The sequence below is a fragment of the Dasypus novemcinctus genome, chromosome 5 (genome assembly GCF_030445035.2).
Source record: "Dasypus novemcinctus isolate mDasNov1 chromosome 5, mDasNov1.1.hap2, whole genome shotgun sequence".
NCBI classification, from domain to species: domain Eukaryota; kingdom Metazoa; phylum Chordata; class Mammalia; order Cingulata; family Dasypodidae; genus Dasypus; species Dasypus novemcinctus.
Genome location: NC_080677.1, coordinates 87,287,847 through 87,310,205, shown reverse-complemented (window position 1 = coordinate 87,310,205; position 22,359 = coordinate 87,287,847). Strand labels below are relative to the sequence as shown.

The 22,359-nt window shown below is 38.1% G+C and overlaps 1 protein-coding gene across 7 annotated transcripts in view; it reads left to right on the top strand.

Moving 5' to 3' along the window:
* Positions 1 to 22,359, top strand: part of DOCK4 (dedicator of cytokinesis 4) — a 516,333-nt gene that overhangs the window by 462,013 nt on the left and 31,961 nt on the right. For all 7 annotated transcript variants that reach the window (XM_058297210.1, XM_058297211.1, XM_058297213.1 and 4 more), the window contains 7 exons: positions 2,729 to 2,822; positions 7,715 to 7,863; positions 9,687 to 9,773; positions 11,726 to 11,830; positions 16,956 to 17,097; positions 18,385 to 18,551; positions 21,260 to 21,346. In XM_058297210.1, the coding sequence (XP_058153193.1) occupies positions 2,729 to 2,822; positions 7,715 to 7,863; positions 9,687 to 9,773; positions 11,726 to 11,830; positions 16,956 to 17,097; positions 18,385 to 18,551; positions 21,260 to 21,346 (831 nt within the window). The remainder of the gene's footprint in view (positions 1 to 2,728; positions 2,823 to 7,714; positions 7,864 to 9,686; positions 9,774 to 11,725; positions 11,831 to 16,955; positions 17,098 to 18,384; positions 18,552 to 21,259; positions 21,347 to 22,359) is intronic.

Below are 22,359 nucleotides of genomic sequence, written 5' to 3'. Positions count from 1 at the left end.
CCAGCCTTTCTTTCACAAGTGGTTACATGGTATCTCCTCAGCCTGGCCCTCCATATCCCTATTGTACACCACTGTTTTGTGAGAAAGTCCAAGTACTCTGTAAAACGTAGACATTCTTAGCTTCTCTCCTTAGCCCTAGCTCTTCCCCAACTCCAGACACAAGTTCTCATAAATAGCCTAAAGGAAAGCCTTTACCTTTTTCCAAAAGAGTCCTCTTCCATTGTCTCCATCTACTTTCACAAATACCTTCCTTTTGAAGATGAAAAAGTGTAGACCCGAAATTCATTTTTCTCAATTGGTGTAACAGAACAGATCATTTCCTGAGAAGAAAGAATTAATACTCTGCCCTAAATGTGTTTTAGTTTCCCAGTGGGAAACAGCCATAGTCTTAATAGAATCAGTGGCCATATCAGTATTGACTTGAGACGACGAATTTATCCTGATTGTTTTGTACTGATCAGAAATAGTCTTCATGTGAAATGTTAACATTTTGAAAGCTCTTCTAATTTTAAACTAGCACAAAAATGCTTATCATTAAAGGACCAAATATATCACTTTGAAGCTAATCTTTTTAACTTCTGCTCCATATGGAAATTTCTTGATGTTTTCTAGCAGCAATATGGTTCTCTTCAGCTATTCACTTCCTCTTCGGAAAGATCAGTTCCAGATTGATGGCCTTCAGGAGCACTGTGGTTTCCCTTACAAGATCAGAGTTAAACCCTAGGGTTAAATTGTTAAAAATGCGTAATCTTCAACATGACTAATACTAGGAAATGTAATTATTGTTTTGTTCTTTGTGTCACAAGTGTTTGCCAGATATATGTGAAAGATTCTCATCTGCTGACTGAAGAGACCTTTTATTTATTTTTTTTAAAAAGCTATTCATTTACAGAGTAGTCATTTGTTTTGTTCTCAAAGAAAGATGTTTCTTACCAGAAAGCTATTAGAGCAAATCATCCCTTAATAATGTAAAAACCTGCTGTGGGGTTGTTAGACTTGTGTTTATGGTACAACAATTCTTGCTAATTGAAACGATTTTGGTTATAATATGGGAGATGTGAATAACATTATTTACTTAGCAATTTAAAGAATGCCAAGATCTACAGGAGACAAGAGGATAAGGGGGAGGGTGGGTGGTGTAAATTGGAAAGAAAAATACTTCCTATGATGTGTTCAACTTAATGTCAGTCTCTAAAGGCCGGTCCTTAGATTGAAGAACTGACGTCTGTGGGTAGTGAGCAGAAAGATCATTCGACATTTGACAGAAGGTCCTTGGGCTTCAAGCCTAAGTACAGTTTAAGCAGCCACATTGACCAGTTTGGTCCATTGCCAAAGCTCTATGTAGCTAATGAGCCTCAAGGTGTTCTAGGATTCCTGACGTTTCCTCTTAGAAAAACCTGTTACTCCTTCAAGTCAGTAGATTTATCCCCTCCGTCATTACTCACTTTCCCTTCTTCCACAAAGCAAATAGCATCAGTTAGTCCTCTTTTCAAAATGACAACAATAAGCATAAGTAATAGTGGTAGCTGAATGTCTTAAGAAAGGATTTTATAATGTACAATAATCTGCTCATTAAAAGTGCATCATTTGGAGACTCAACAGCATGTTTTTGCTGAAATCCAGATTCATATTCAACTCCTACCATGTTTACTAAGTTCAGTTAGGACTAATATGCTGTCTAGTGTGGTGAAGTAGTAAGTGTGGTTTTTTATAAATATACCTTTAAAAATCCCTTCATGGGAAGCGGACGTGGCTCAACTGATAGAGCGTCCTTCTGCCATATGGGAGGTCTGGGGTTTGAACCCAGGGCCTCCTGACCTGTGTGGTAAGCTAGCCCATGCACAACTGCTGTGCCACGCAGGGGTGTCCCCCACGTAGGGGAGCCCCACGCACAAGGAGTGTACCCCACATTGAGCCGCCCAGCACAAAAAAAAACGTAGCCCGCCCGGGAGTGGTGCCGTACACACAGAGAGCTCACGCAGCAAGATGACACAACAAAAAGAGATACAGATTCCCCGTGCTGCCAAGAATACAAGAGGACACAGAAGAACACACAGCAAATGGACACAAGAGAGCAGACAATGGCGGTGGGGGTGGGGGGGGAGTAAATAAAATAAAAAATCTTTTTAAAAAAAATCCCTTTATAATGTGTCCAGGTAAGTTAAAATTGAGTTTTGAATAACTAATATTCAGGCATTTTAGAGAAGTGTTTGAAGATCCAGAGTTTTTAAAATAAATAAATAAAAATTTTAGTAAGTATGCCCATGTAATTATAATTTGAAATAAATCTCTTGTTAGTCCCTTTATGTTTTAGACATAAACATGTGAAGTCTTCCAGAAGTATGAAACACAGAATAAAGCCTTAACACTAAAGAGCATCTTCATTTGCTATCTCTCATTTGATTCTTCAGGGGGAAAAGAATGTCCATTGACAGTTAAACTAACAAAAATATTAGAAAGTAACAAAATAAATGTGAATTGGTGGTAATAACAAACCCCAAGAACTACCACCTCATCCAGTAATTGCTGGGTCATGTTTAACCCACACACTGTTGAATTGAAAATCTGACACTAGGCTTCCTTACTTAATTTTTAAAAAGCCTTTTACATAGAAAAAAAAAAAAAACGCTTCAGTTCTCTTTGTTCAGCACATAGAACTTCAGAAGAATAAAAGGAAGATAATTGTTGGCCTATTGAGGAACTAGCCGTGCTTTTATTTTTTTTACAGAACTTCTATAAGACTGAACTGAACAAAGAAGAGATGTATATACGCTACATTCATAAACTCTATGATCTGCACCTGAAAGCACAGAACTTCACAGGTAATTTTTGTTTTTCAGCCCAGGTTGGGGGAGCTCAGTTGGACACTGTTATTGTTGTAGAAATTGAGAGAGGTTCAATTATTTGCGTATAGAGAGGCCAGGACTCAGGAATGATTTTGAGAAGGAAAGATGGTTTATTGACTGCCGGCCAGACTCAAGAGCTTTCTGTTTCAATCCCGACCCCCGAACAAGATTTTTGAATCCCTTTTATACAGAGAGGAAAGGCCAATTGGTCCCTTTGTTTCAGTTCTCAATAGGCTTCAATTAGCATATATATCTTCCACATCTTAGGTAAGCTTTTAGCATGGACTTCAGACATTCTTGGTAAGCTTTTAGCATATTTAGTTTGCATTTCCCCTAAATACTTAAAGTTTATAGATCTTGCATTGTTAAACTGTTTCCTGGGACTGGAGTCCTTGCCATTGTTACCAAGGGCAGGACTGCAGCCTCTTACGTCACACCCACAAGTCAGAGAGCTTAGGTTATCTCTGAAGAGACAAAGAGCCTCCCACCCATAGCCCACATCATTATGTTAAACATGAAATCTTTTCTGCTTTTTATAATTAGAGTTGAGAACTGAAGCTGTTCTATTTTTAAAATGAAATTTATTTGTAATTTTAGTACTTCATATTAATTTATATATTGGCTTTTTGACTATATCTTTTTGCATAGTATTTTAAGAGGTAACTCTTGGGATTACAAAATACATACCTAACATTCACAGCCTACTTAGCCTTAACGTTTACCACTTCAAGTTAAATATAAGAACTTTAAAACCATATAGGACCTTTCTCCTCCCCCATTTATATTCTGGTTGTGGTATGTATTATACCTATGTGCATTGAAATTTCCAATAATCAGTCCAGTTAAGTTCAAACTGAACCACGTTCTGTGGCTTGTTCTTCTAGTGTCAGTTTTCAAAGTCTTTGTAGTGCTATTCTGATCTGTCCTATGTATATGCCATCCAGGAGGAAGTCTGGGGCCTGAGATGTGATCTATACCATATTTCATTTCTCAAAATCTTTATAATGCTGATTTTGGTCAGTTTTACACATTTGCAGCTTAGGGATAAACCCAGGACTTCATACACAGAATTAAAATATCCCTTTCTCCAGTTCTCTCTTTTCTATAATCTCTTCCCCACACTTAACACATCCCAGGGACCTCCTTTCCTGGCACTCTGGCTAAAGCCAAGAATTGATCAGATAATTTCACAATTTTTGTTTTTAATAGTTTTACCTATTTTAAATAACTTAAGGGGACAGAAAGTCTATTGTATGCTGTTATTTACCTTTTATGTTGCTTTTCTCTCAGTGCCTGTTTGTAGTTGTAGGGAAGTTTAAGCCAGGAGATATGAAAGGCAAAACTATATAAACAGGGAAATCACCATGGCATGGTCATTTTTTTTTTAGTTTTGATTTTCCTTCTCAGTTGCCCTGCTCTTATTTATTTTACTTTACAGAGTCATCCAATAGTTGTTGTTTTGTTTTTTGTTTTTGTTTTTGTTTGTATTTTGTTCAGGGATTTTAGTTCTAATCAGTGGCAAAGATAGGATGGAGTGTGCTTATTCCAAACTAATGGGAACCAGAAAGTTTAATTAGATTTAGAGTATTGTACATCGTGGACTTTGCTACAGTAGTCTTCCCAAGAAACTCTGAATCACCGCCCCTTCCTTAGCTTTAAAAGAGTAAAAGGATCATTAGTAAAAATGAGTTAAAATTAATTAATTTAAAAATTAACCTAAGGAGCAGATTGTCTCCCTTAGTATTGATAGTACCTGAATCACTAAGGATGTGGCAGTATCTCTTCACACACATGTGCTGATGGGTTGATTAATGCCCTACGGTTATTAATCTGACTGAGAGTTATACCAGAGAGTTTCAATGTTCATTTTAAGTCATTAGTAGCCAATGTTTTAGAGCTGGGCTTCTTAACCTTTTTTGTTCCACAGACCCCTTTGCCAGTCAGGTGAAAACCACAGACCCCTGTCTAAGTACGCACTATACTGTGCATTATTTAATGAATATATGACACCTGTACCAACACGTCCCCACAAGAATAATGTTTTTTAGAATTTCGATTTGAGCTCAGGGACCCCTTGTTATGAACCCCTGTTTTGGAAAGATGGTGAATCTAGTTTTTATATCTTTGGAAACAACTTAGTAGACTTGTTTTATTTCAAAGTCCATAAAAATAAAAGTAAAAAAAAAGAAATGAGAGAACTGAGACTAACTCTTCCAGATAATGTAACAGATCTATTTTGATATATTTCCTTAGGGAACATTAAATTTTCTACCTTTATAGGTTTCTGTTTAAATGACTTAACCCTTTTCTAGCTCTTTATGTCAGTGCCCTCCATTCTTAATTCAACTCCACTCTTCTCTTGTGTTGTTTCTTTTTGCATATTAGTATGTTCACTGTACACTTGTCAAAATGGTGGGATGATATGGCCCATATTTAATTGTATAATGTCTGAAACAGGTGTGATTTGTCTTCACACCTTTCTCAAGTCATGGTTTAGTCATTTGTCAGATTCCTCTGATGGCCACTGATAGGAAAACAATGCCTCCTTGTTTTCCCAGACTTTCCCAGGGGCAACTCACCTACACTTACCCTCCAGTCATCCCCTGGACCTTCCCAGGGCAAGCATGATTTGGAAAGCGGTTTGGGGACTGGTAACCTTTCATTGCTCTTTAAGTCATGTTCTTCGGGCAGCTGCGAGCTTCAGCTGTTTTTCCCTTAGCCGTATTTACTCTGTGACTGAAATGAGCACATAGTCTCTAGGCTGTTTTCTGAGTGTTCAGGTGCTGGCGGAGACACAAAAGAAATTTGAAGGACAAGAAGATAACTGCTGACCTGGGTCCTTGAAAGAAAGTTAGAGTTATTCAAGGCTCACAGGGAAAGGCTTGAAGAAACAGGCTGTGAGGACACATAGGTATGAAGCGGTGTGGTATGCAGGGAAACACCGTTCAGGTGGCAAGAGCACAGGGTGTAGAAGGAGGAACAAAGATACATACAAGATTTTCTTTAGATTCTTGGCATGTATTATAAGCATATGTGGGAAATTAAAGATTAGGAAATCATCTCAGAGGTCCCGGAGAAAACCTTTAGGATACAGCAATTATAATTCTTGTTCTCTCAGAAGCAGTATTCCTTGGCAACCTACACTGTGATGATTCACTTCTGTTTTTGCATCTAGCAGTCAGCTGGCACCCTTTAGGGGATTTCTGTTTGGACATCTCACATTCAGTCTTCACAAGAGAGTTTGTCCGGTGTCTGTTCAACAGAAGGCATCCCTGTTGGGCAGCCTTCTTGTCCCTGGCTGCCTCTGCATCAGGATGTATCTTGCTTCATTCCGCTGAAGCTGACAATGGGGTCCAGGAGCTCCAGATATGGGGACTGGAGGCTCAGCAGCTGCTGCAGCTTCTGAGAAGAGATGTGGTGGGCTCCTTTTTTACCTGTACTACATGGAGGAAAAATGAGAAAATGTGAGAGAGGAGAGGTTGGTAGGGACCAGATCATGGACAACTTTCTGTCACTTTTGAAGGTCTTGATTTATTCTCCTAGCTACTGAGAGCCTTTGGCTGGCTTTAATCAGGGAAGCAGCACAATCATTGGCATGGAAGAAAGATAATATTGCCAACAGCACAAACTGAATGGAGATGGGATAAGAGATTGCTGGTGGGTTAAGTTAGGAAAGCTTTGCAACAATAATTGAAGCCAGGAGATTATATGAGCTCATCAAATGTAAATGAAAATTAAAAAAAAACACAAACTCTCAGGGTTGGTGAATCATGGGACATCTACACTTGAGGCAACAGAAAAGGGCTAGGGTATCTGGACCTTTTTATTACTACAATATTTTATGCATTGAGATGGCAAAAGCAGTTCTAAAACTTTGCTGGTTACTTTAGCCCTTTATGTTTAGTTACTCTTAAGGCAAAAGAAGAAAAAAATTACTACTATGAATTTGATTGCTATTATGATAAAGCCTTTTGGATTGTTGTCAGATGGATTAAGAGCAAAAATATGTGTCTACTTTATTCAGTTTAGTGAATGAGGAGATTATTAAAATGTTACAGGAAAATTTCATTATAATCCTTCACCAGTAGCATGAATTCTGGTTCCTTTTATCGATAAATGAATATTTATCATTCAGGAAAAAAAAAACCAGACTTGGAGAATGGCAAGTATTCTATTAAATAAATGTACTACCTGTATGTCAACTATGCTTAAATCTATAGGTCATCATTTCCACTTCTATATTCAGAAAATTACCTCTTTACTCATTTCCAGAAGAAATCCAACCACACACATGTAATGAGTTCAGCAGCCTTCATCCAATACTTCTGCCCTCTCCAATCCCTCCTCTGCACTCAGCTACTCTCTGGCTTCTTTGCCCCTTCTGAATTCTGCCTGCACACCCCCTCCCCTCCTCCCCCCCACATACACAGATACAAGTTACAAATTTTTCAGCCCTTTATTATCCATTTTTTGTTTTCTTAGCATGTCTTTTTAAAGATGCTCATAGTACCATCCCAAGAGACTTAACCAGTCAACTCCCCTGGCAAAGAAAGGCATGTCTTCCCTATATCTCTGAACCAGATTCAACAAAGTATTCTTAAATATTTTTATACTAGTAGCATACAGCCATTGTAAGGGGATGGGAAAGAAACTCAAAATACAGGGAAGCAAAAAATTAAATACAAACCTCTGATAATCCCTCTCTTAGGGCAAGTCACCATTCATTAATCTGTCTATTCTGGACATTTTTCTTCTATATAATGAAATTCAGAAAATGATGTTTTCTCCAATTTGCCTGAAGCCAACCCATTTGAGAGAAGGTTGTTTGGGGTCTTGTGTCAATCATTCCCTTCCCCCTTGACTTTCAGAGGCCGCATACACTCTCCTGTTATATGATGAGCTGCTGGAATGGTCTGATCGGCCCCTCAGGGAGTTTCTGGCCTACCCCATGCAAACTGAATGGCAACGCAAGGAGCACCTGCACCTCACCATCATCCAGAACTTTGACAGAGGCAAAGTAAGTGGCCCTGCCTGACCTGTGGTCTTTCTTCTAAGGTGATTTTGTTGATGTCATTTTTCCTTTTATTTCTAGTTCATTGATGCCCACTTCCCTGAGCAGTGGTCCTCAAATTTAAATTTGCGTTAAATCACCCGGGAACCTGTAAAATGTAGATTCTCAGGCCCTTCCAGCTTGATTATGTAAGTCTGGCATGGACCCAGGGAATCTGATTTTAAAGAGGACTCCAGGAGATTCTTATGTGGGTGAGCCTTGAATCATAGTTTGAGAAACAGTGATCTAAAGGTTTTGACACCCAAGTATTTTATTTTCTGAAAATTCATCATCGCCCACCCTACTCGCCAAAATTCTTGTGTGTTCTGCCCCATTCCATTTTTTTAAGGTAAAATAAATGAAACTGATTTTCATTAAAGAATTTTTTGACATTCCATTGAATGGTTTGAGATACAAAGGGTATTGAAAAATCTCACTGACTTAATAAAATAAAGCCTTTCAGAACACTGCCTTGCCCCACCTCCTCTCCCTCTGCAAAGGCTTACTGTGCTCTTTGGGAAAAAATAAATTGTGAATCTGACCACAGTTGTTTATTTGATTTGAACATTTGGATGCTTTGGTGTTTTAGATTTAAATATATCTTCCAAATTGCCAAGGTTAAACAGTGATTGTCAGGTTTTTTTTTTTACAAAACATAATTGGGTACACCTGAAAATTCAATGCACAGAAATTGCTTCTTTCATGTCCTCTTTTTTTATTTATCTAACTACATTGACATATTATTATGTTAATAGCAGAAGATATACCTTCATGCCCTTTTGGCATAAAGCTTCCAACTATAGGATAAACTGTTAAAAAATCTCTGCCTGTGTATATTGGTCCATTCTTAGGAGTTTTTCCTAGATCAGTGTTTGGCAGCCTATGGCCCATGGGCCAAATCTGGCTCACCGCCTATTTTCGTACAGCCCACAAGCTAAGAATTTCTTCTATATTTTAAAATGGTAGAAAAAAATTCAAAGAAGAATAACATTTTGTGATGTCAAAATTATGTGAAATTTACATTTCAATGTCCACAGATAAAGTTTTATTGGAAACCAACCATATTCATTCATATCTGTGGCTGCATTCGCCCTACAATGCCAGAGTTGAGTAGTTGTGACAAAGACTGTATGGTCCGCCAAACCTAAAATACTTACTATCTGGTCCTTTGCAGAAAAGTTTGCCAACCCCTATACTAGATCAAAGAATCTTTGTATTTCTTCTGGTTTAAACAATGACAATTTACAAGTGCAGTTTAACAGGCTAGGAGTCCGAGATGCTGGTTGAGGATAATTGTACTTTGGGGGTCAGTGGTAGCTACCCCCTTAGCACTGAGAGTCTGTTTATATTCATGTACTTGGCCACTGTGGAACTGTAGTTATTTCAAGAAGATAATTCAGAAATGATACCAAAGAATATTGCTCCTGTACTGTATGTTAATAACTGATATAGTAGATTGTCATGTCCAATTTTCTGAAGATTTTTAAGACTTTACATGTTACTTGCTATTTTCATGCTTTAAATTATTTATTAAAGATATGGTATGAAGTTTAAGGAGTAAGGCTTGGTAATTTGAAAGCATCCTATCAGGACCCGGGGGTGGAAGCTAAACGTGGGATCATGCAGGGACAGATGCAGGACATTATATATCCTGCCATAACCCACTGAATGGACTGGGAGAGAGTATAAACTACAACATAAACTATAATCCATGCTGTGTAGCAATGCTCCAAAATGTACTCATCAAATGCAATGAATGTAACACATTTTTATCATTCATTCATCTGCAGTGTTGGGAGAATGGCATTATCTTGTGCCGGAAGATTGCTGAGCAATACGAGAGTTATTACGACTACAGAAACCTGAGCAAGATGAGGGTAATGTATCTGGCTGCATCCTAATCGGGCTGCAGCATCCCCTCAGTGACTGGCTTTCTGGTGGGGTTCTATGAAATTCACTTTATGATCATCTTGATAAGTCTTACAGAAGCCTATTTTTAAGACAAGTATTTCTTTTTGCTGAAGCATATTCTGCTGTTTATAAAGAGAAATAGCAAATTGATCTATGTGATGCTTTCTATTAATATACAGAAAGTGAGCCCTTGATCTATCCTAAAACACGTCATCAATAATAGAAAATCTAACCCAGGATTAATACTTTTAGTTTATTGTGGAAATTTGCCACCTTGTTTGAAGAGCCTCCCACTTGTACAGAAATCTCTAACAGTATATTATAAAGATTATACTAATCTGCAAAGCAAAATAGTATAAATGGCTAACTGATCCATTTGTTTTCTTGTTTCATTTTTTTTAATTAGAAAAGTTGTGAATTTACAATCATTCATAATGTACAGAATTCCCATATATCACCCCAACACCTTACATTTTTGTGGAACATTTATTACATATTATGAAAGAACATGTAGCCGATCCATTTCTAAATAATTTCGGGCCAAATTCTATGGGTATTGACTCTCTTTAGCTCTAGAAATATGTCTTTATTCATTAAACCTAAACCAAAGTCTTAGTATCCAAGAGCTCAAGGAATTTAATATTTTGTGTCCATGTCCCTGAAACAAATGTTTTATATCTACTTTGCTTTCAGATTCAAACCCCCTGCTCTCCAAGTCCTTATTCTTTAGAATCATGAACATTTTGTGTTATCTTATAATACACAAGGTCCTCATAAGTGCTTAAGCTATTTAGGGTTTCTAGTATAGGATCATCAGCTTTTCTGTATTTTAAAAAAATTGTAGTGTTGCCTTTTGATATGGCTTTTTAATTTTGAGGTAGCAATTTAAGAGATTATACCCTAAACCTTCAACAGCTCATAAAATTCCTTATGCCACAAGTAACTTATTCAACTGGCCCTATACATTTAACATAGTATTTCATATCAGTAGTTCAGTATTTCTCCTGACATGAAAATCAAAGAGAAAAGCCTTGTTTTAACCTCAGTCCATCATGCCGGTTTTGGCAGGCACTGAAGTTTTATATGAAAACGTTATTCTGCTTCTCTTGGAATCCTCTTACAATGTTTACACGTGAAAGCCCTTGGGTGTCATAGTCACTAAGAATTTTATAAACCCAAACCATTACACTTCATGCCAACTGCTCTTTCGGGTGCTGTTACTGGGGATGGGGGGAAAAAGGGAAGAATCTTCAAATGAAATATTAGTCTTTCTCTAGAAACCCTGGGGGTGATGATACCATGAATGGGAAACCACAAGTTTTATATGCCTCATAGTTTCAACATGTCAAAGACACACTTAAGAGCTTTCAGCATAGACCACACTTTGCACTATGGGCCTCCTTTGAATTTGTTAGCCTATTTATCCTTGTCCAACCTGAGCAAGGTTCTACCTTCCAAATGTTCTGAATTTACATGTGCAAGGTGGAAGCAGATCCATAGGTGAGTACACCTGGCACCAGAATTCTCCAGGAAGACTTTGTTTCTAGTAGTTCATGTTAATTTTTATTTAATTGTGAAAAAAAAATTCCTGGATATACTATGTATGCATAGAAATAATGTTCTCTGATGATAAAACTTGAATCCTTCAATGGGTCAGCAAACTCCAGCCTGTGGGCCTGGCAGCCTTCAGTAGTTGTACAGATACAATATGGCCTGCTAAGCCTAAAATATTTGCTGTCTGCCATTTATAGAATAAGTTTGCTTAAAGCAAAAAAAAAAAAGCATAAAAGGAGACAAACGTGCAGACTGAATTAAAACGAAGTTATCACATATATAGAAGAAACATCCTCTTCTAGAAAATGGTAGAGCTAAACAATGAGATAAAATGTTTAGTAGAACTTCTCCTGTGCTTTCCTAGATGATGGAAGCCTCTTTATATGACAAAATTATGGATCAGCAACGTCTTGAACCAGAATTCTTCAGAGTGGGGTTTTATGGGAAAAAATTTCCATTTTTCTTAAGAGTAAGTAATATACTATGTAATTAAGATATTAATGATATCATATCCTTTTAAGGATACATAATAACATCATGGAATTTTATTTTAACCTTTTAGTTTGCAAATGCCATACTGATCTAGAATGCCTTGTTTTGAATAATTTCCCAAGTTATCAACCTTTTCCCTTCTAAGTGTACTATAGGTTTTATGAACACTTTGACACATAGTAATGTAGTTGTGTAATATTCACTATTCTGTTGAGTCTGTGATTTCCATTTAAGCAAGCATTAGAGAAAAATGGGGTGCTGCAGGGGGCAGGAGGACGCTGGCTGTGGAAAGCATTGCAGTTTCACATCACATGGGAACCCTGCCTCCAGAATCATGTGAAGAGTGTTGCTTGGCCTATTTGATTATTTTCTGAAAAGGTAAATGTTACCTAGCAAGGAGATCCGATTCATTGCTCCTATAAACTATTTCTGCAAAGGAAAATATTCTGGACGTTCTCGACACCTATTAGATAAAAAAATAATGGACTCCATTCTCCCCATTTTTCACATTGGTGCCAAGTAGTATCTTTTATGCATGAATATTTATTGAATACTTCAATGTGTAACATCTTCCTTATATAAAATCTTGGTAGAAAGAGGAAGTGTACCTCCCCAAGCAATAATTACTCCTCCCCCAGGGTAATTTATAAAACTGAGTCAATTTATTACAACTTTAAATCTCAACATACAAATATTTTGGTATTTGTGTTACCCAAAATTTTTCTTTGAATGTGTCAACACATATGAATAGATATAGGAGGGGTGTCCTTGAGAGAGAAAAGAGAGGACAAAGATTTGATTTCAAAAGTCAAATTTGTTTAATAATCATTAACTTACCTGCCTATCAGAATAAAGGTTAGAATTAGCATATAAACACATATCCCAAAATATGGATAGGTATTGCTATCTTAATTAACAAACTAATGTAATATATAATATGTATATATAATGCATAAAAACACCTTAATAACATATTTTAGTATATGCCCCAAAATATCCAAGTATCATAGGCAAAAGTTCATTTTAGTGTCACATGGAACAGTCAAATGATAGACTGTTCTTTTCTTTAATTGATTGAAATGACCATTTGTGTGCCACGCAGATATAATGTTAAATCTCCTTGTTCCTCTAAAAGAAAATCCACGGAGTGTTGTGCCTGGTCACAAAGCTGACCCAGCAGCTGGGCCTTCCTAAAAACAGGAAGGCCTGATTCTGGATCAAAATTAGTGTGGACTGAGTGTGGAAAAGGGACATGCTAGGATGGTGCCAGCAGCAGCCCCCTGAGCACGGAACAAGTGCCGAGGGGCGAGCGTTCTGCAGTTATAAGCAGCCCTGAGCACGGAACAAGTGCCGAGGGGCGAGCGTTCTGCAGTTATAAGCAGCCCTGAGGGCAGGTGACCCACAGGACGGTCCAGACTCACCTCTGTGCTGGAGGGCCACTTTTTCAGCCACAATATCATGCAATGTAAAAAATTATATTTTCTTCCACATCATACCCAGCTGGCTGATCATTATGCACAGAAAGTACAGGGCTTAGCGACCATAACTTTTTAGGTCTGTGACACTGTTTTAATTTCTTTTAAAAACGGAAGGAAAAAAATGAACTTTTAGGGTGAAGAAAGTGTTATATAATATATGTATAATATTGTATGTTATATAATTAAAAATTATATAATATTGATACCAACATATTCATCTTTATACCAAATTAGTCCTACAATATAATTTTTAATATTTTTTTGTGGAGGATAGGACCCACAAAGACAAAATTGTCTAAGGGCATCAAAACTCAGGATGCAGCCCTGATCAAACCCTGAGTTTGCCTAGCAAGTATACTGTGAGGTACCTTACATATCTATCTAATAAGTGCAGTTAATGTCAATTAAAAGTGTAAAGTTAAACAAAAATCAGAAGTAGCTTAAAACCCAAAATTTTAAAGGGAGTTTAGCAAATTAGAAAACTGCACAAGCTAACAGAATAAATTTTTCTTAAGTTAATTAGAATAAATCTATCTCTATATCATCTTTTAAAAACAAAATATAAATGGCATATCCTTCTAAATAAAAGAGAAGGCTCACCCTCTCTTGGTTTCTAAAGGAGGCTAGACCCATTATTAGGAAATCAAATTCCAAACTGTTTTTCCACTTAGAAACAAACAACTTAAAAGAAACTTTCTTTCATTGATCAATTTCAAAATAATTTGTAAAGCTCAAATAAATTAATACATATATATATAATCTTATGATCTACTCCTAGATACATATACCTAAGACAATTGAAAATATATGACCACACACAAAAAAAAAACTGTGTATAAATATTCACAGCAGCAGTATTCATAATAGCCAAAAAATGAAAGCAACCCAAATAAATGCCCGTCAGTTAATGACTGGATTAACAAAATGTAGTATACCCTTACAGTAGAATCTTATTTGGCAATAAAAAGGAATGAAGTGGGGAGGAGATGTCGTTCAAGAAGTTGAGCACCTGCTTCCCACACTTGAGGTCCCAAGTTTGGTTTCCATCGCCTCCTAAGGAAAACAAGCAAACAATGAGCAAAAACAAACAAGCAAAACAATGATCAAAACAAATAAGGAACCAACTCAGGGGAGCTGATATGGCGCAATAGTTGACCTATATTCGGTCTCCGGAATACAAGGTCCTAGGTTCAATCCCCAGGTCCATTACCTCAAAAAAAAAAAAAAAAAAGAATGAGTACTGAAACATGCTAAAACATGGATGAACCTTGAAAACTTCATGCTAAGTGAAGAAGACATATGCTACAAACCAAATATTGTATGACTATTTATATGAAAATGTCCAGAGTAGGCAAAGTCATAGAAACAGGAGTAGATTAGTGGTTGCCAGAGGCTGGGGGAGGAAAGAATGGGCTTGACTACTAATCAGCACAAGGTTTCCTTTTGAGGTGGTGAAAATGTTCTGAAATTAGGTAGTGTTGATGGTTGTACAATCAGTGAATGTACTAAAAGTCACTGAAACAAACTGTTGTTACATATAAGCACTGTTTTAAAATGTTTCTCTTATTAGGACCTCCCAGTTTTCATTGAGGGACTCCTGTAATAGGCTGGAAGAGATGTATTATTATCTTTTATGTTTTTAAGCAAAGTTATTATCTTTTGAGTAGGATAAAACACTAAAGCTTCAAAAGGTACAACTTCTATCTAGAAAGATTTCAGTATAGAAATGTTTGGGGTCCTGATTACTAAGTAAAGTCTGCCTTAGTTTGTGTTTTTCAAAAGATCACAATTGTGGGGAATTGTGCCAGGTTCTCAGTCTGGTGCCCTGTCCCACTCCCATTTTCCTCTCCTTGCCTACAGCTGTTTTTTTCTTAACTGCACCCTGCACCCCTTGCCCACAAGTTGATTCTAACTCCCTCACTTTGGCCCAGGGTTCTTCCTTAGGGCCTCTAATGTACTAACGCTCTAAGACGTTCTCTTAGAGCTGAGAAACAGAACCCCGGAGACTTAACCTCTCCGACCTCTGACCATTCTCCTTTCCTTTAAGATTTTCAGGGCCTGAAATCCCACAGAGTTCCTTGGTCTTGATATCTCCTAGTAGTTTATCCTGAACTTACCAGGCTGTGTTTAGAGTAGACAGAACTTGGAATCAGACTCAAGCTGAATCTAGTACACAAAAGCATTTATCTTGGCCAAGGTACTTAATGACTTTGAACCTCTATTCCCCAATTATAAAATGGAGTGGAGGGAGTGGGGTGACAGCCTCTCAAACATGAGAGGAGTAAATGTGAAAAGCACCTAGTCAGTGACTATGCTAAGCAATTGTAATTTCATTGTCATTAAACTGTCAGAAAGATTTTCCATCATATCTGATCTAATCAGGCACTTTTTAGAAATCTGCCCATCTTTCCAGGATTCTCGCCTACTCAGGAATAACCTTCACCATTCCTACCTGAATGATAGAGTCCTGACCTTCCAAATACTTACAGATATTTTTAAATGAAAGATAAAAGTTGGGCAGCGGACGTGGCCCAGTGGTTAGGGCGTCCGTCTACCACATGGGAGGTCCACGGTTCAAACCCCGGGCCTCCTTGACCCGTGTGGAGCTGGCCCATGCGCAGTGCTGATGCGCGCAAGGAGTGCCCTGCCATGCAGGGGTGCCCCCCGTGTGGGGGCAAGGTGTGCGCCCCGTAAGGAGAGCCGCCCAGCACAAAAGAAAGTGCAGCCTGCCCAGGAATGGTGCTGCACACACGGAGAGCTGACACAGCAAGATGACGCAACGTAAAGAAACACAGATTCCCGTGCCGCTGACAACAACAGAAGTGGACAAAGAAGACACAGCAAATAGACACAGAAAACAGACAGCCGGGGTGGGGGGGGGGGCGGAGAAGGGGAGAGAAAAATAAATAAATCTTTTTAAAAAAATTATAGAAAAGAAAGATAAAAGTAAAAAATATGGCTAACACTTAACAAAGCCCTAAAAATCCTCAATCTTAGTCTTGGCCAGTTTTCCTGGCTGCAGGATTATGGCAGAGAAGCTTCCTGTCCATTCCCTCTGAGAGATGGAACACAGAAGGGCCCAGTCTTCTTCTGGTATGGGCTCCAGTCACTGAAAGTGTTAAGGCTGATCACTGTGGCCTCTTGAAGAATGCAATAACATGCATTTCAAAGATAGCATTAACTTACTTTTTCTCCAGACTGTGAATATATCCACATGAGGTCAGGATTCAATTTATAAAAATAATCCTTAACACAAGTGCTCATTAACATTTAGAGTGAACACGATTGCTTTGTTTTTATACTGTGGTGCTTTAAGAATCAGATACTTCTTTATATCTCCTGCTTGTGAACTTGGAAAGGGTCATGCTACTAAATAAAACATTAGAAAGCAAAGTTCATGGTCTTCATCCTAAATCCTTAATATTTGGGCAAATTTTTCACACTGTTACAGTATCATATTTTTTGTTGTTATAGTGTACTGATGTAGGGCATGTGGTCAGTTACTGCAAGTATCATATTTTTTGTTTCCTATGTAATTAATACTTTGATTAATATTAATTACTAATTAATTAATATATAAAACCATTTATATAGACATAATTTCTTTTTTGGCTTCACCTCCAGAACAAGGAATTTGTGTGTCGAGGGCATGACTATGAGAGGCTGGAGGCCTTCCAACAGCGGATGCTGAATGAGTTCCCCCACGCCGTCGCCATGCAGCACGCCAACCAGCCCGATGAGACCATCTTCCAGGCAGAAGCTCAGTGTATCCACATCTGCAGGAGGGCTGAATTCCAGTTAGGTCACAGTGGCCACTGGCTGCAGAGCATTTTTGCTCAAGGTTGATCAGCCACTGGTTCCTTTATAAAGCCCTCTTTCTCATCATCTTGATTTTAGTTTAACTCCTTCTGAAGAGAATTTAATTGTTCTGTGTTGTTTTTAATCACCATGTTGGTTGAAAAGAAATCTTTTGATGAATTCTTTTTCCTTTTAATTGTTCTGTATCTAACCTTTCTTTTAAAGCTCTCTTAGTTATTGTCCTAAGAATAATTTTCCTTGGTCATACCCTGTTGAAACTATTTCAGTTCAAAGAAATGGTAGAATTACGATTACATCATTCATCCTTTTCACTGTAACATTTTAATTCTGGAATGAAGAAGGCAAGAGAAAGAGGTATTCCAGTATCTTTTGGGGGCATCCCGGACAGCCTTTAGTAATTGCTGTATAATTGCCACTTCCATTGCCTATACATGAAGCTCCTCAACTGAAACTAAAAGTTAGAAAGAAAGGAAATTCACCCCATACTCCTTTCTGAATTCCTCTGCCTCCTCCTGAAATGGATGGTCTTAAAGAAGACCTGAAATTCCCATTGATAATTATGAACACCTTTTCAAAACAGAAACCAAAATGCAAGAGAAGCAAGAAATTACTTACAGAAAAATATTTTGCTCTCCTCCTTTGACTTAAAAAAGAGGAAATATGTAAATATGATACCCTTTTAGCATATTTTTTAAAATATCAACTATAACTAAACAGTCTGTTTATCAGTTCAAGATTTGTAACAGTTGCTACTAAAAATATTGGGAAGCTGGGGCATGGAAGGTCATGCCATAAATCTAAGTTATTATCAGTTTCTGTCTTGTTTCTCTCTTTGTTGGCAGTTGCAATAATTTACACATTACTAAAAACAAACAAAAATGGACCACGCAAGAACTAAAGATAAATGTATCCCATGACCAAGGATTAGGATTACTCTAATTTGAAGTACCTGAGAGCCAAGCCATTCCCACCACCACACCACCATGAAATTCACAGGTCATATAATTTTCAGCCTCTGGTTTTATCAGAATCATCTAGTCCAAGGCCTGTAGTTTAAGAAAGGATTTGCTATGAACTATGCTTTTGGCAAATTTGCGGCAGTTTTTAAATTACTTTGACCCAAATGGGAATGCCATGTTGTTACCCATCCTCTCTTCTCTGCCACAGCCCAGCTCCATCCAGTCTTCCATAGAGCTCGCCAAGCCGGTTTCCCTCCTTGACTCTTTATTCCTAGATTTGCAGATATATGCTGTGACTCCCATTCCAGAGAGCCAAGAGGTTCTGCAGAGAGAGGGTGTTCCAGACAACATCAAAAGTTTCTATAAAGTGAATCATATCTGGAAATTTCGCTATGACAGACCATTTCATAAAGGAACTAAAGATAAGGAGAATGAATTCAAGGTACCATGCAGTTCTTATTACCTAGTATCTCAGATAAACTATTAGCTCCTTGAGAGCAAGACTCTTAGTAAATGTTTACTCAGAATAACATAATGTGACAGAACCAGAAGGGATGGTAGAAAACATTTAGTCCAATAGATCTCAAAGTCTATTGTATATTAGAGTGAAATGGGGTACTTTCTAATCAAGTAAATTTGGGGGCCTCAGCCCAGGAGTTCCGACTTCGTGGTCTGGGAGGAAGTCCCAGTGGTCTTCAGATGAGCCTTTAAAAACTGATGAGTGAGCTCAGTCCTCTTATTCATTCATTTTGTACTACTATAGGAACCTCAGGATATTCTCACACATTATGATATGCAGTAAATAAAGAATACATAATGAATAGAGAGAATGATGATTCCTAAGACAGAACAGCGGGTTGGGTGGATTGCTGGTCTGGTGGGAAAGTTCATGCTATCTTTTACTGCTTTTTCTAGTTAGAACAATATGTAATTAGAACTGAAAGGACCCAGCGTAAGACAAATCTTGGGTCTCTATCATGTGTTAAGTTTTCTGTTCTGAGTAGTTACAATAGGTCTTGCTAATTCAACAAGAAATGGATGAGATTTCTTACCCTACTTCCCACTGGAAGAAAGGGTCAAAATTGTTCAGCAGATAAATTATAATCTGTCCTTTTCCTTGACAGTAGTGACATAGTAAGACCAAATAGATCCCCAGTTAGTGAGTATTTCCCCATTAAAGAAGGTAAAACAAACTAAATGTTGTAGGTTAATTTGCCTAGCTTCCTTTACCACAGATGTTTTCTAGTTAAACTGGGAAACATTGTCTTAACTCTATCAGTAATGATTGTATTACTGTGCAATTCACCTTGTGCCTAAGTGTCAGCTCCCAGTGCTCACAGGATTAATTCCAGGAATTATTTGTTTCAAAGTGATTAGAAGGGGAAGTTGTGATGGTTTTGTAAGGTTATGATGGGGCTGAATAAAGAGTTGTCCCTGTGCAAGGTTTGATGTGTTAGATAACAAGGTGAGGAGACGATTGGAAACCACCACTGGAATGTTATTGAAAAGATCCGTGATCATTTTCCAGCCCCTTGTAGATATTTATATGTTTCTTTTTGCCCTCCAAAACCAAGTAAAGATCTAGTTAGTCCATGATATAGTTGTCCTTGCAGTTCCTCTCAGTGAATTAGAAGTCAGAGATGCCCCAGATTCAGGCAGTTGGCTTACTCTCATGTCACATTCTGTAAACCAGCTCTAGAACCACATCTGACTCCTCCATTGCTATTTCCACTGCACCACAGTTCCTTCTCGCCATCTCTAAGTATTTATTGATGAACTCTCACTTGAAAGAAAAAATAAACCTGGCCTCCTTATTCCTGTGCTTCCAGCCTTCAGTGGGTTTGCCTTTTCTGGTAGAGCCAGTTAGGTTCCTCAGAATCTGGCTCCCTACTGTCCCTCCAAAAGCCTCTTCTCCACCACAACCCTCTTATCCATGCTCCCACTTTGCTCCAGGAACGCTGAACCTCTCTCTCCATGTTTTGCCCTGCGCTTTCACAAATCACTCCATGGCTCTGTGCATGCTGCTTCCCGCTGCCTGCGACACTTCCCCCACTCTCTCCTCCTGGCAAACTCCTACTTACTCTTCAAAAATTCAGCTCATGTGTCACCTCCTCGGAGAAGCACTGTCCTCCTCCCACAGGATGGCTTGCATGCCTGCTCCCTCCTCTGCTTCCCACAGCACCTTGATCACTCCTTGCTTTACCTCTTATTTCTCTGCTTACCTTGCTGTCACCGCCAGAACACTGTGAGCTCCTCCCACAGGGACTCTACATTTTGGCAAGCACAAAGAAATCCTTCCATTTCCTATTATTGAATAAATGGCTCCATTTCAGGAATTTTGTCAAGTTTATTATCTTGGTAATACATGTTATTTACATAAGAAAAATGAGGCATGGATGCAAAAACCTGGGTGACAAAAGAGAAACACGTCAATAGCAGCTCTTACCACAGCTCACTGGGGATGTGCTGCCTTGTGTGGGAGGCCGGGAACAAGGCTCTAAACTCTCCATCCACCTGGTTACAGCAGTTCAGATGGGCATGAGGAAATGTGGTGCAGAGGGTAGAGCAGGGGAAGAGTCAGAAGTCCTAGTGGCTGGGTTCTAGTGCCAGCCCTACCAGTTATTGGAATGTCACCTTGAGCAGGTTACATTGCCTCTTTGAGGCTTGGCAGCTTCATCTTTAAAATAGAAAGATTGACCTATGGGATTCCCAAAGTCCCTTCCTCCTCTTAGATTCTGTTATTTTAATCCTTGTTGACTAGCTGATGCCATTATCCCTTTCAGATAAAAATGCCTTGATCTTGTGGAGTGAAGAGAATTTAAAGTTGAATTTAGAATTTTAAAGAAACAGAATATAGCTATTTGTGTATTTTCAAGCTTGCTGTCTGAAATAGGAAATCATTTATCCTACAATCCTACAAAGATTTTTAAAACTTCCAGACAATATACAGTGGAATTATAAGCTTCAGCAATATCTTACTGTTTTAGCTTCATGAGTGTGACGGGATTACTGAATTGCAGAATGAAAACTAAAGAAAAGCTGAGAGAAATAAGAGAAATCTGATCAAATTGAAATGGCAAACATTAGTCATAGCCTAGGAACCTAGAAAGAAGGGTAACTCAGGGATTTGATATGTTTTGTATTTTGTAGAGTCTCTGGGTGGAGAGAACATCCTTATACTTGGTGCAGAGTTTACCTGGAATCTCCCGCTGGTTTGAAGTGGAAAAGCGCGAAGTGGTAAGGATCAGAGATTATTCTCAAATACTTTTGCATCAGAGTTGCTCCACTGACATCATGCTGTAAATTAACTGCCTCTGCTTTTGACTAAAAGCTGTGAAAGCACTCAGAGTGAGTTAGGGAATGTTTAGATCTTGACCATTACCAGGCCGGCAAAGGTGAGTATAAATACTGTCCTAATACATCCAGTCAGAGGAAATCCTTGAAAACTGCTGTGATCACAGCATGGAAAGAACTTGGCTGGGCCCTTGAGTTAGAAGGACTGGAAATCCAGCTCCCTTAAAGACTTTAGCTATGTAACTTTCAATACTTATTCTCTCAGGCCTAAGAGCAGAACCTATACATTATCTTATTTAATCATCATATCAAAGCTATGAGGTATGGATTCTTATTGCTAGTTTAACAAGTTTTTAAATAATTAAAATATTTATTTTAATTGTAAATATACATAACAAAAATCATTTTAACCATTTTAATTGGGCTCTTCTCTGACATTAAGTACCTTGACAATTCTGTAACTTTTACCACTATCTGTTTCCAGACTGTTTTCATCATCCCAAACCAAAACCCATACTCATTTAGCAATAGCTCCTTTTTCCCCTTTCTCCCTACCCCTGGTAAATACTATTCTGCTTTATGTATCTATGAATTTGCTTATTTTAAGTATTTCATATAAGAGATATCATCCAATTTATGTCCTTTTGTACCTGGCTAATTTGACTCCACATGCTATCTTCAAAGTTCATCCATGTTTTAGCCTGTACCAGCAGTATTCTTCTTTTTATGGCTGAATAATATTCCTTGTGTGGCTAGACCACAGTTTTTAACAAGAGATTAAAAGCCTTTGCCAAAAGCCACCTAGAAGGACCTTGAAAAAGGATAGACTTGAACCCAGATTTTTCTCACTCCACAGCCAGTTACATTCCTCTCTTTTAGACTCAGTTGCCACATAATCTTGGGGATAAATAAGATTATTGGTTGTATTCATGCATGTAAAGTCCAGTACAGTACTG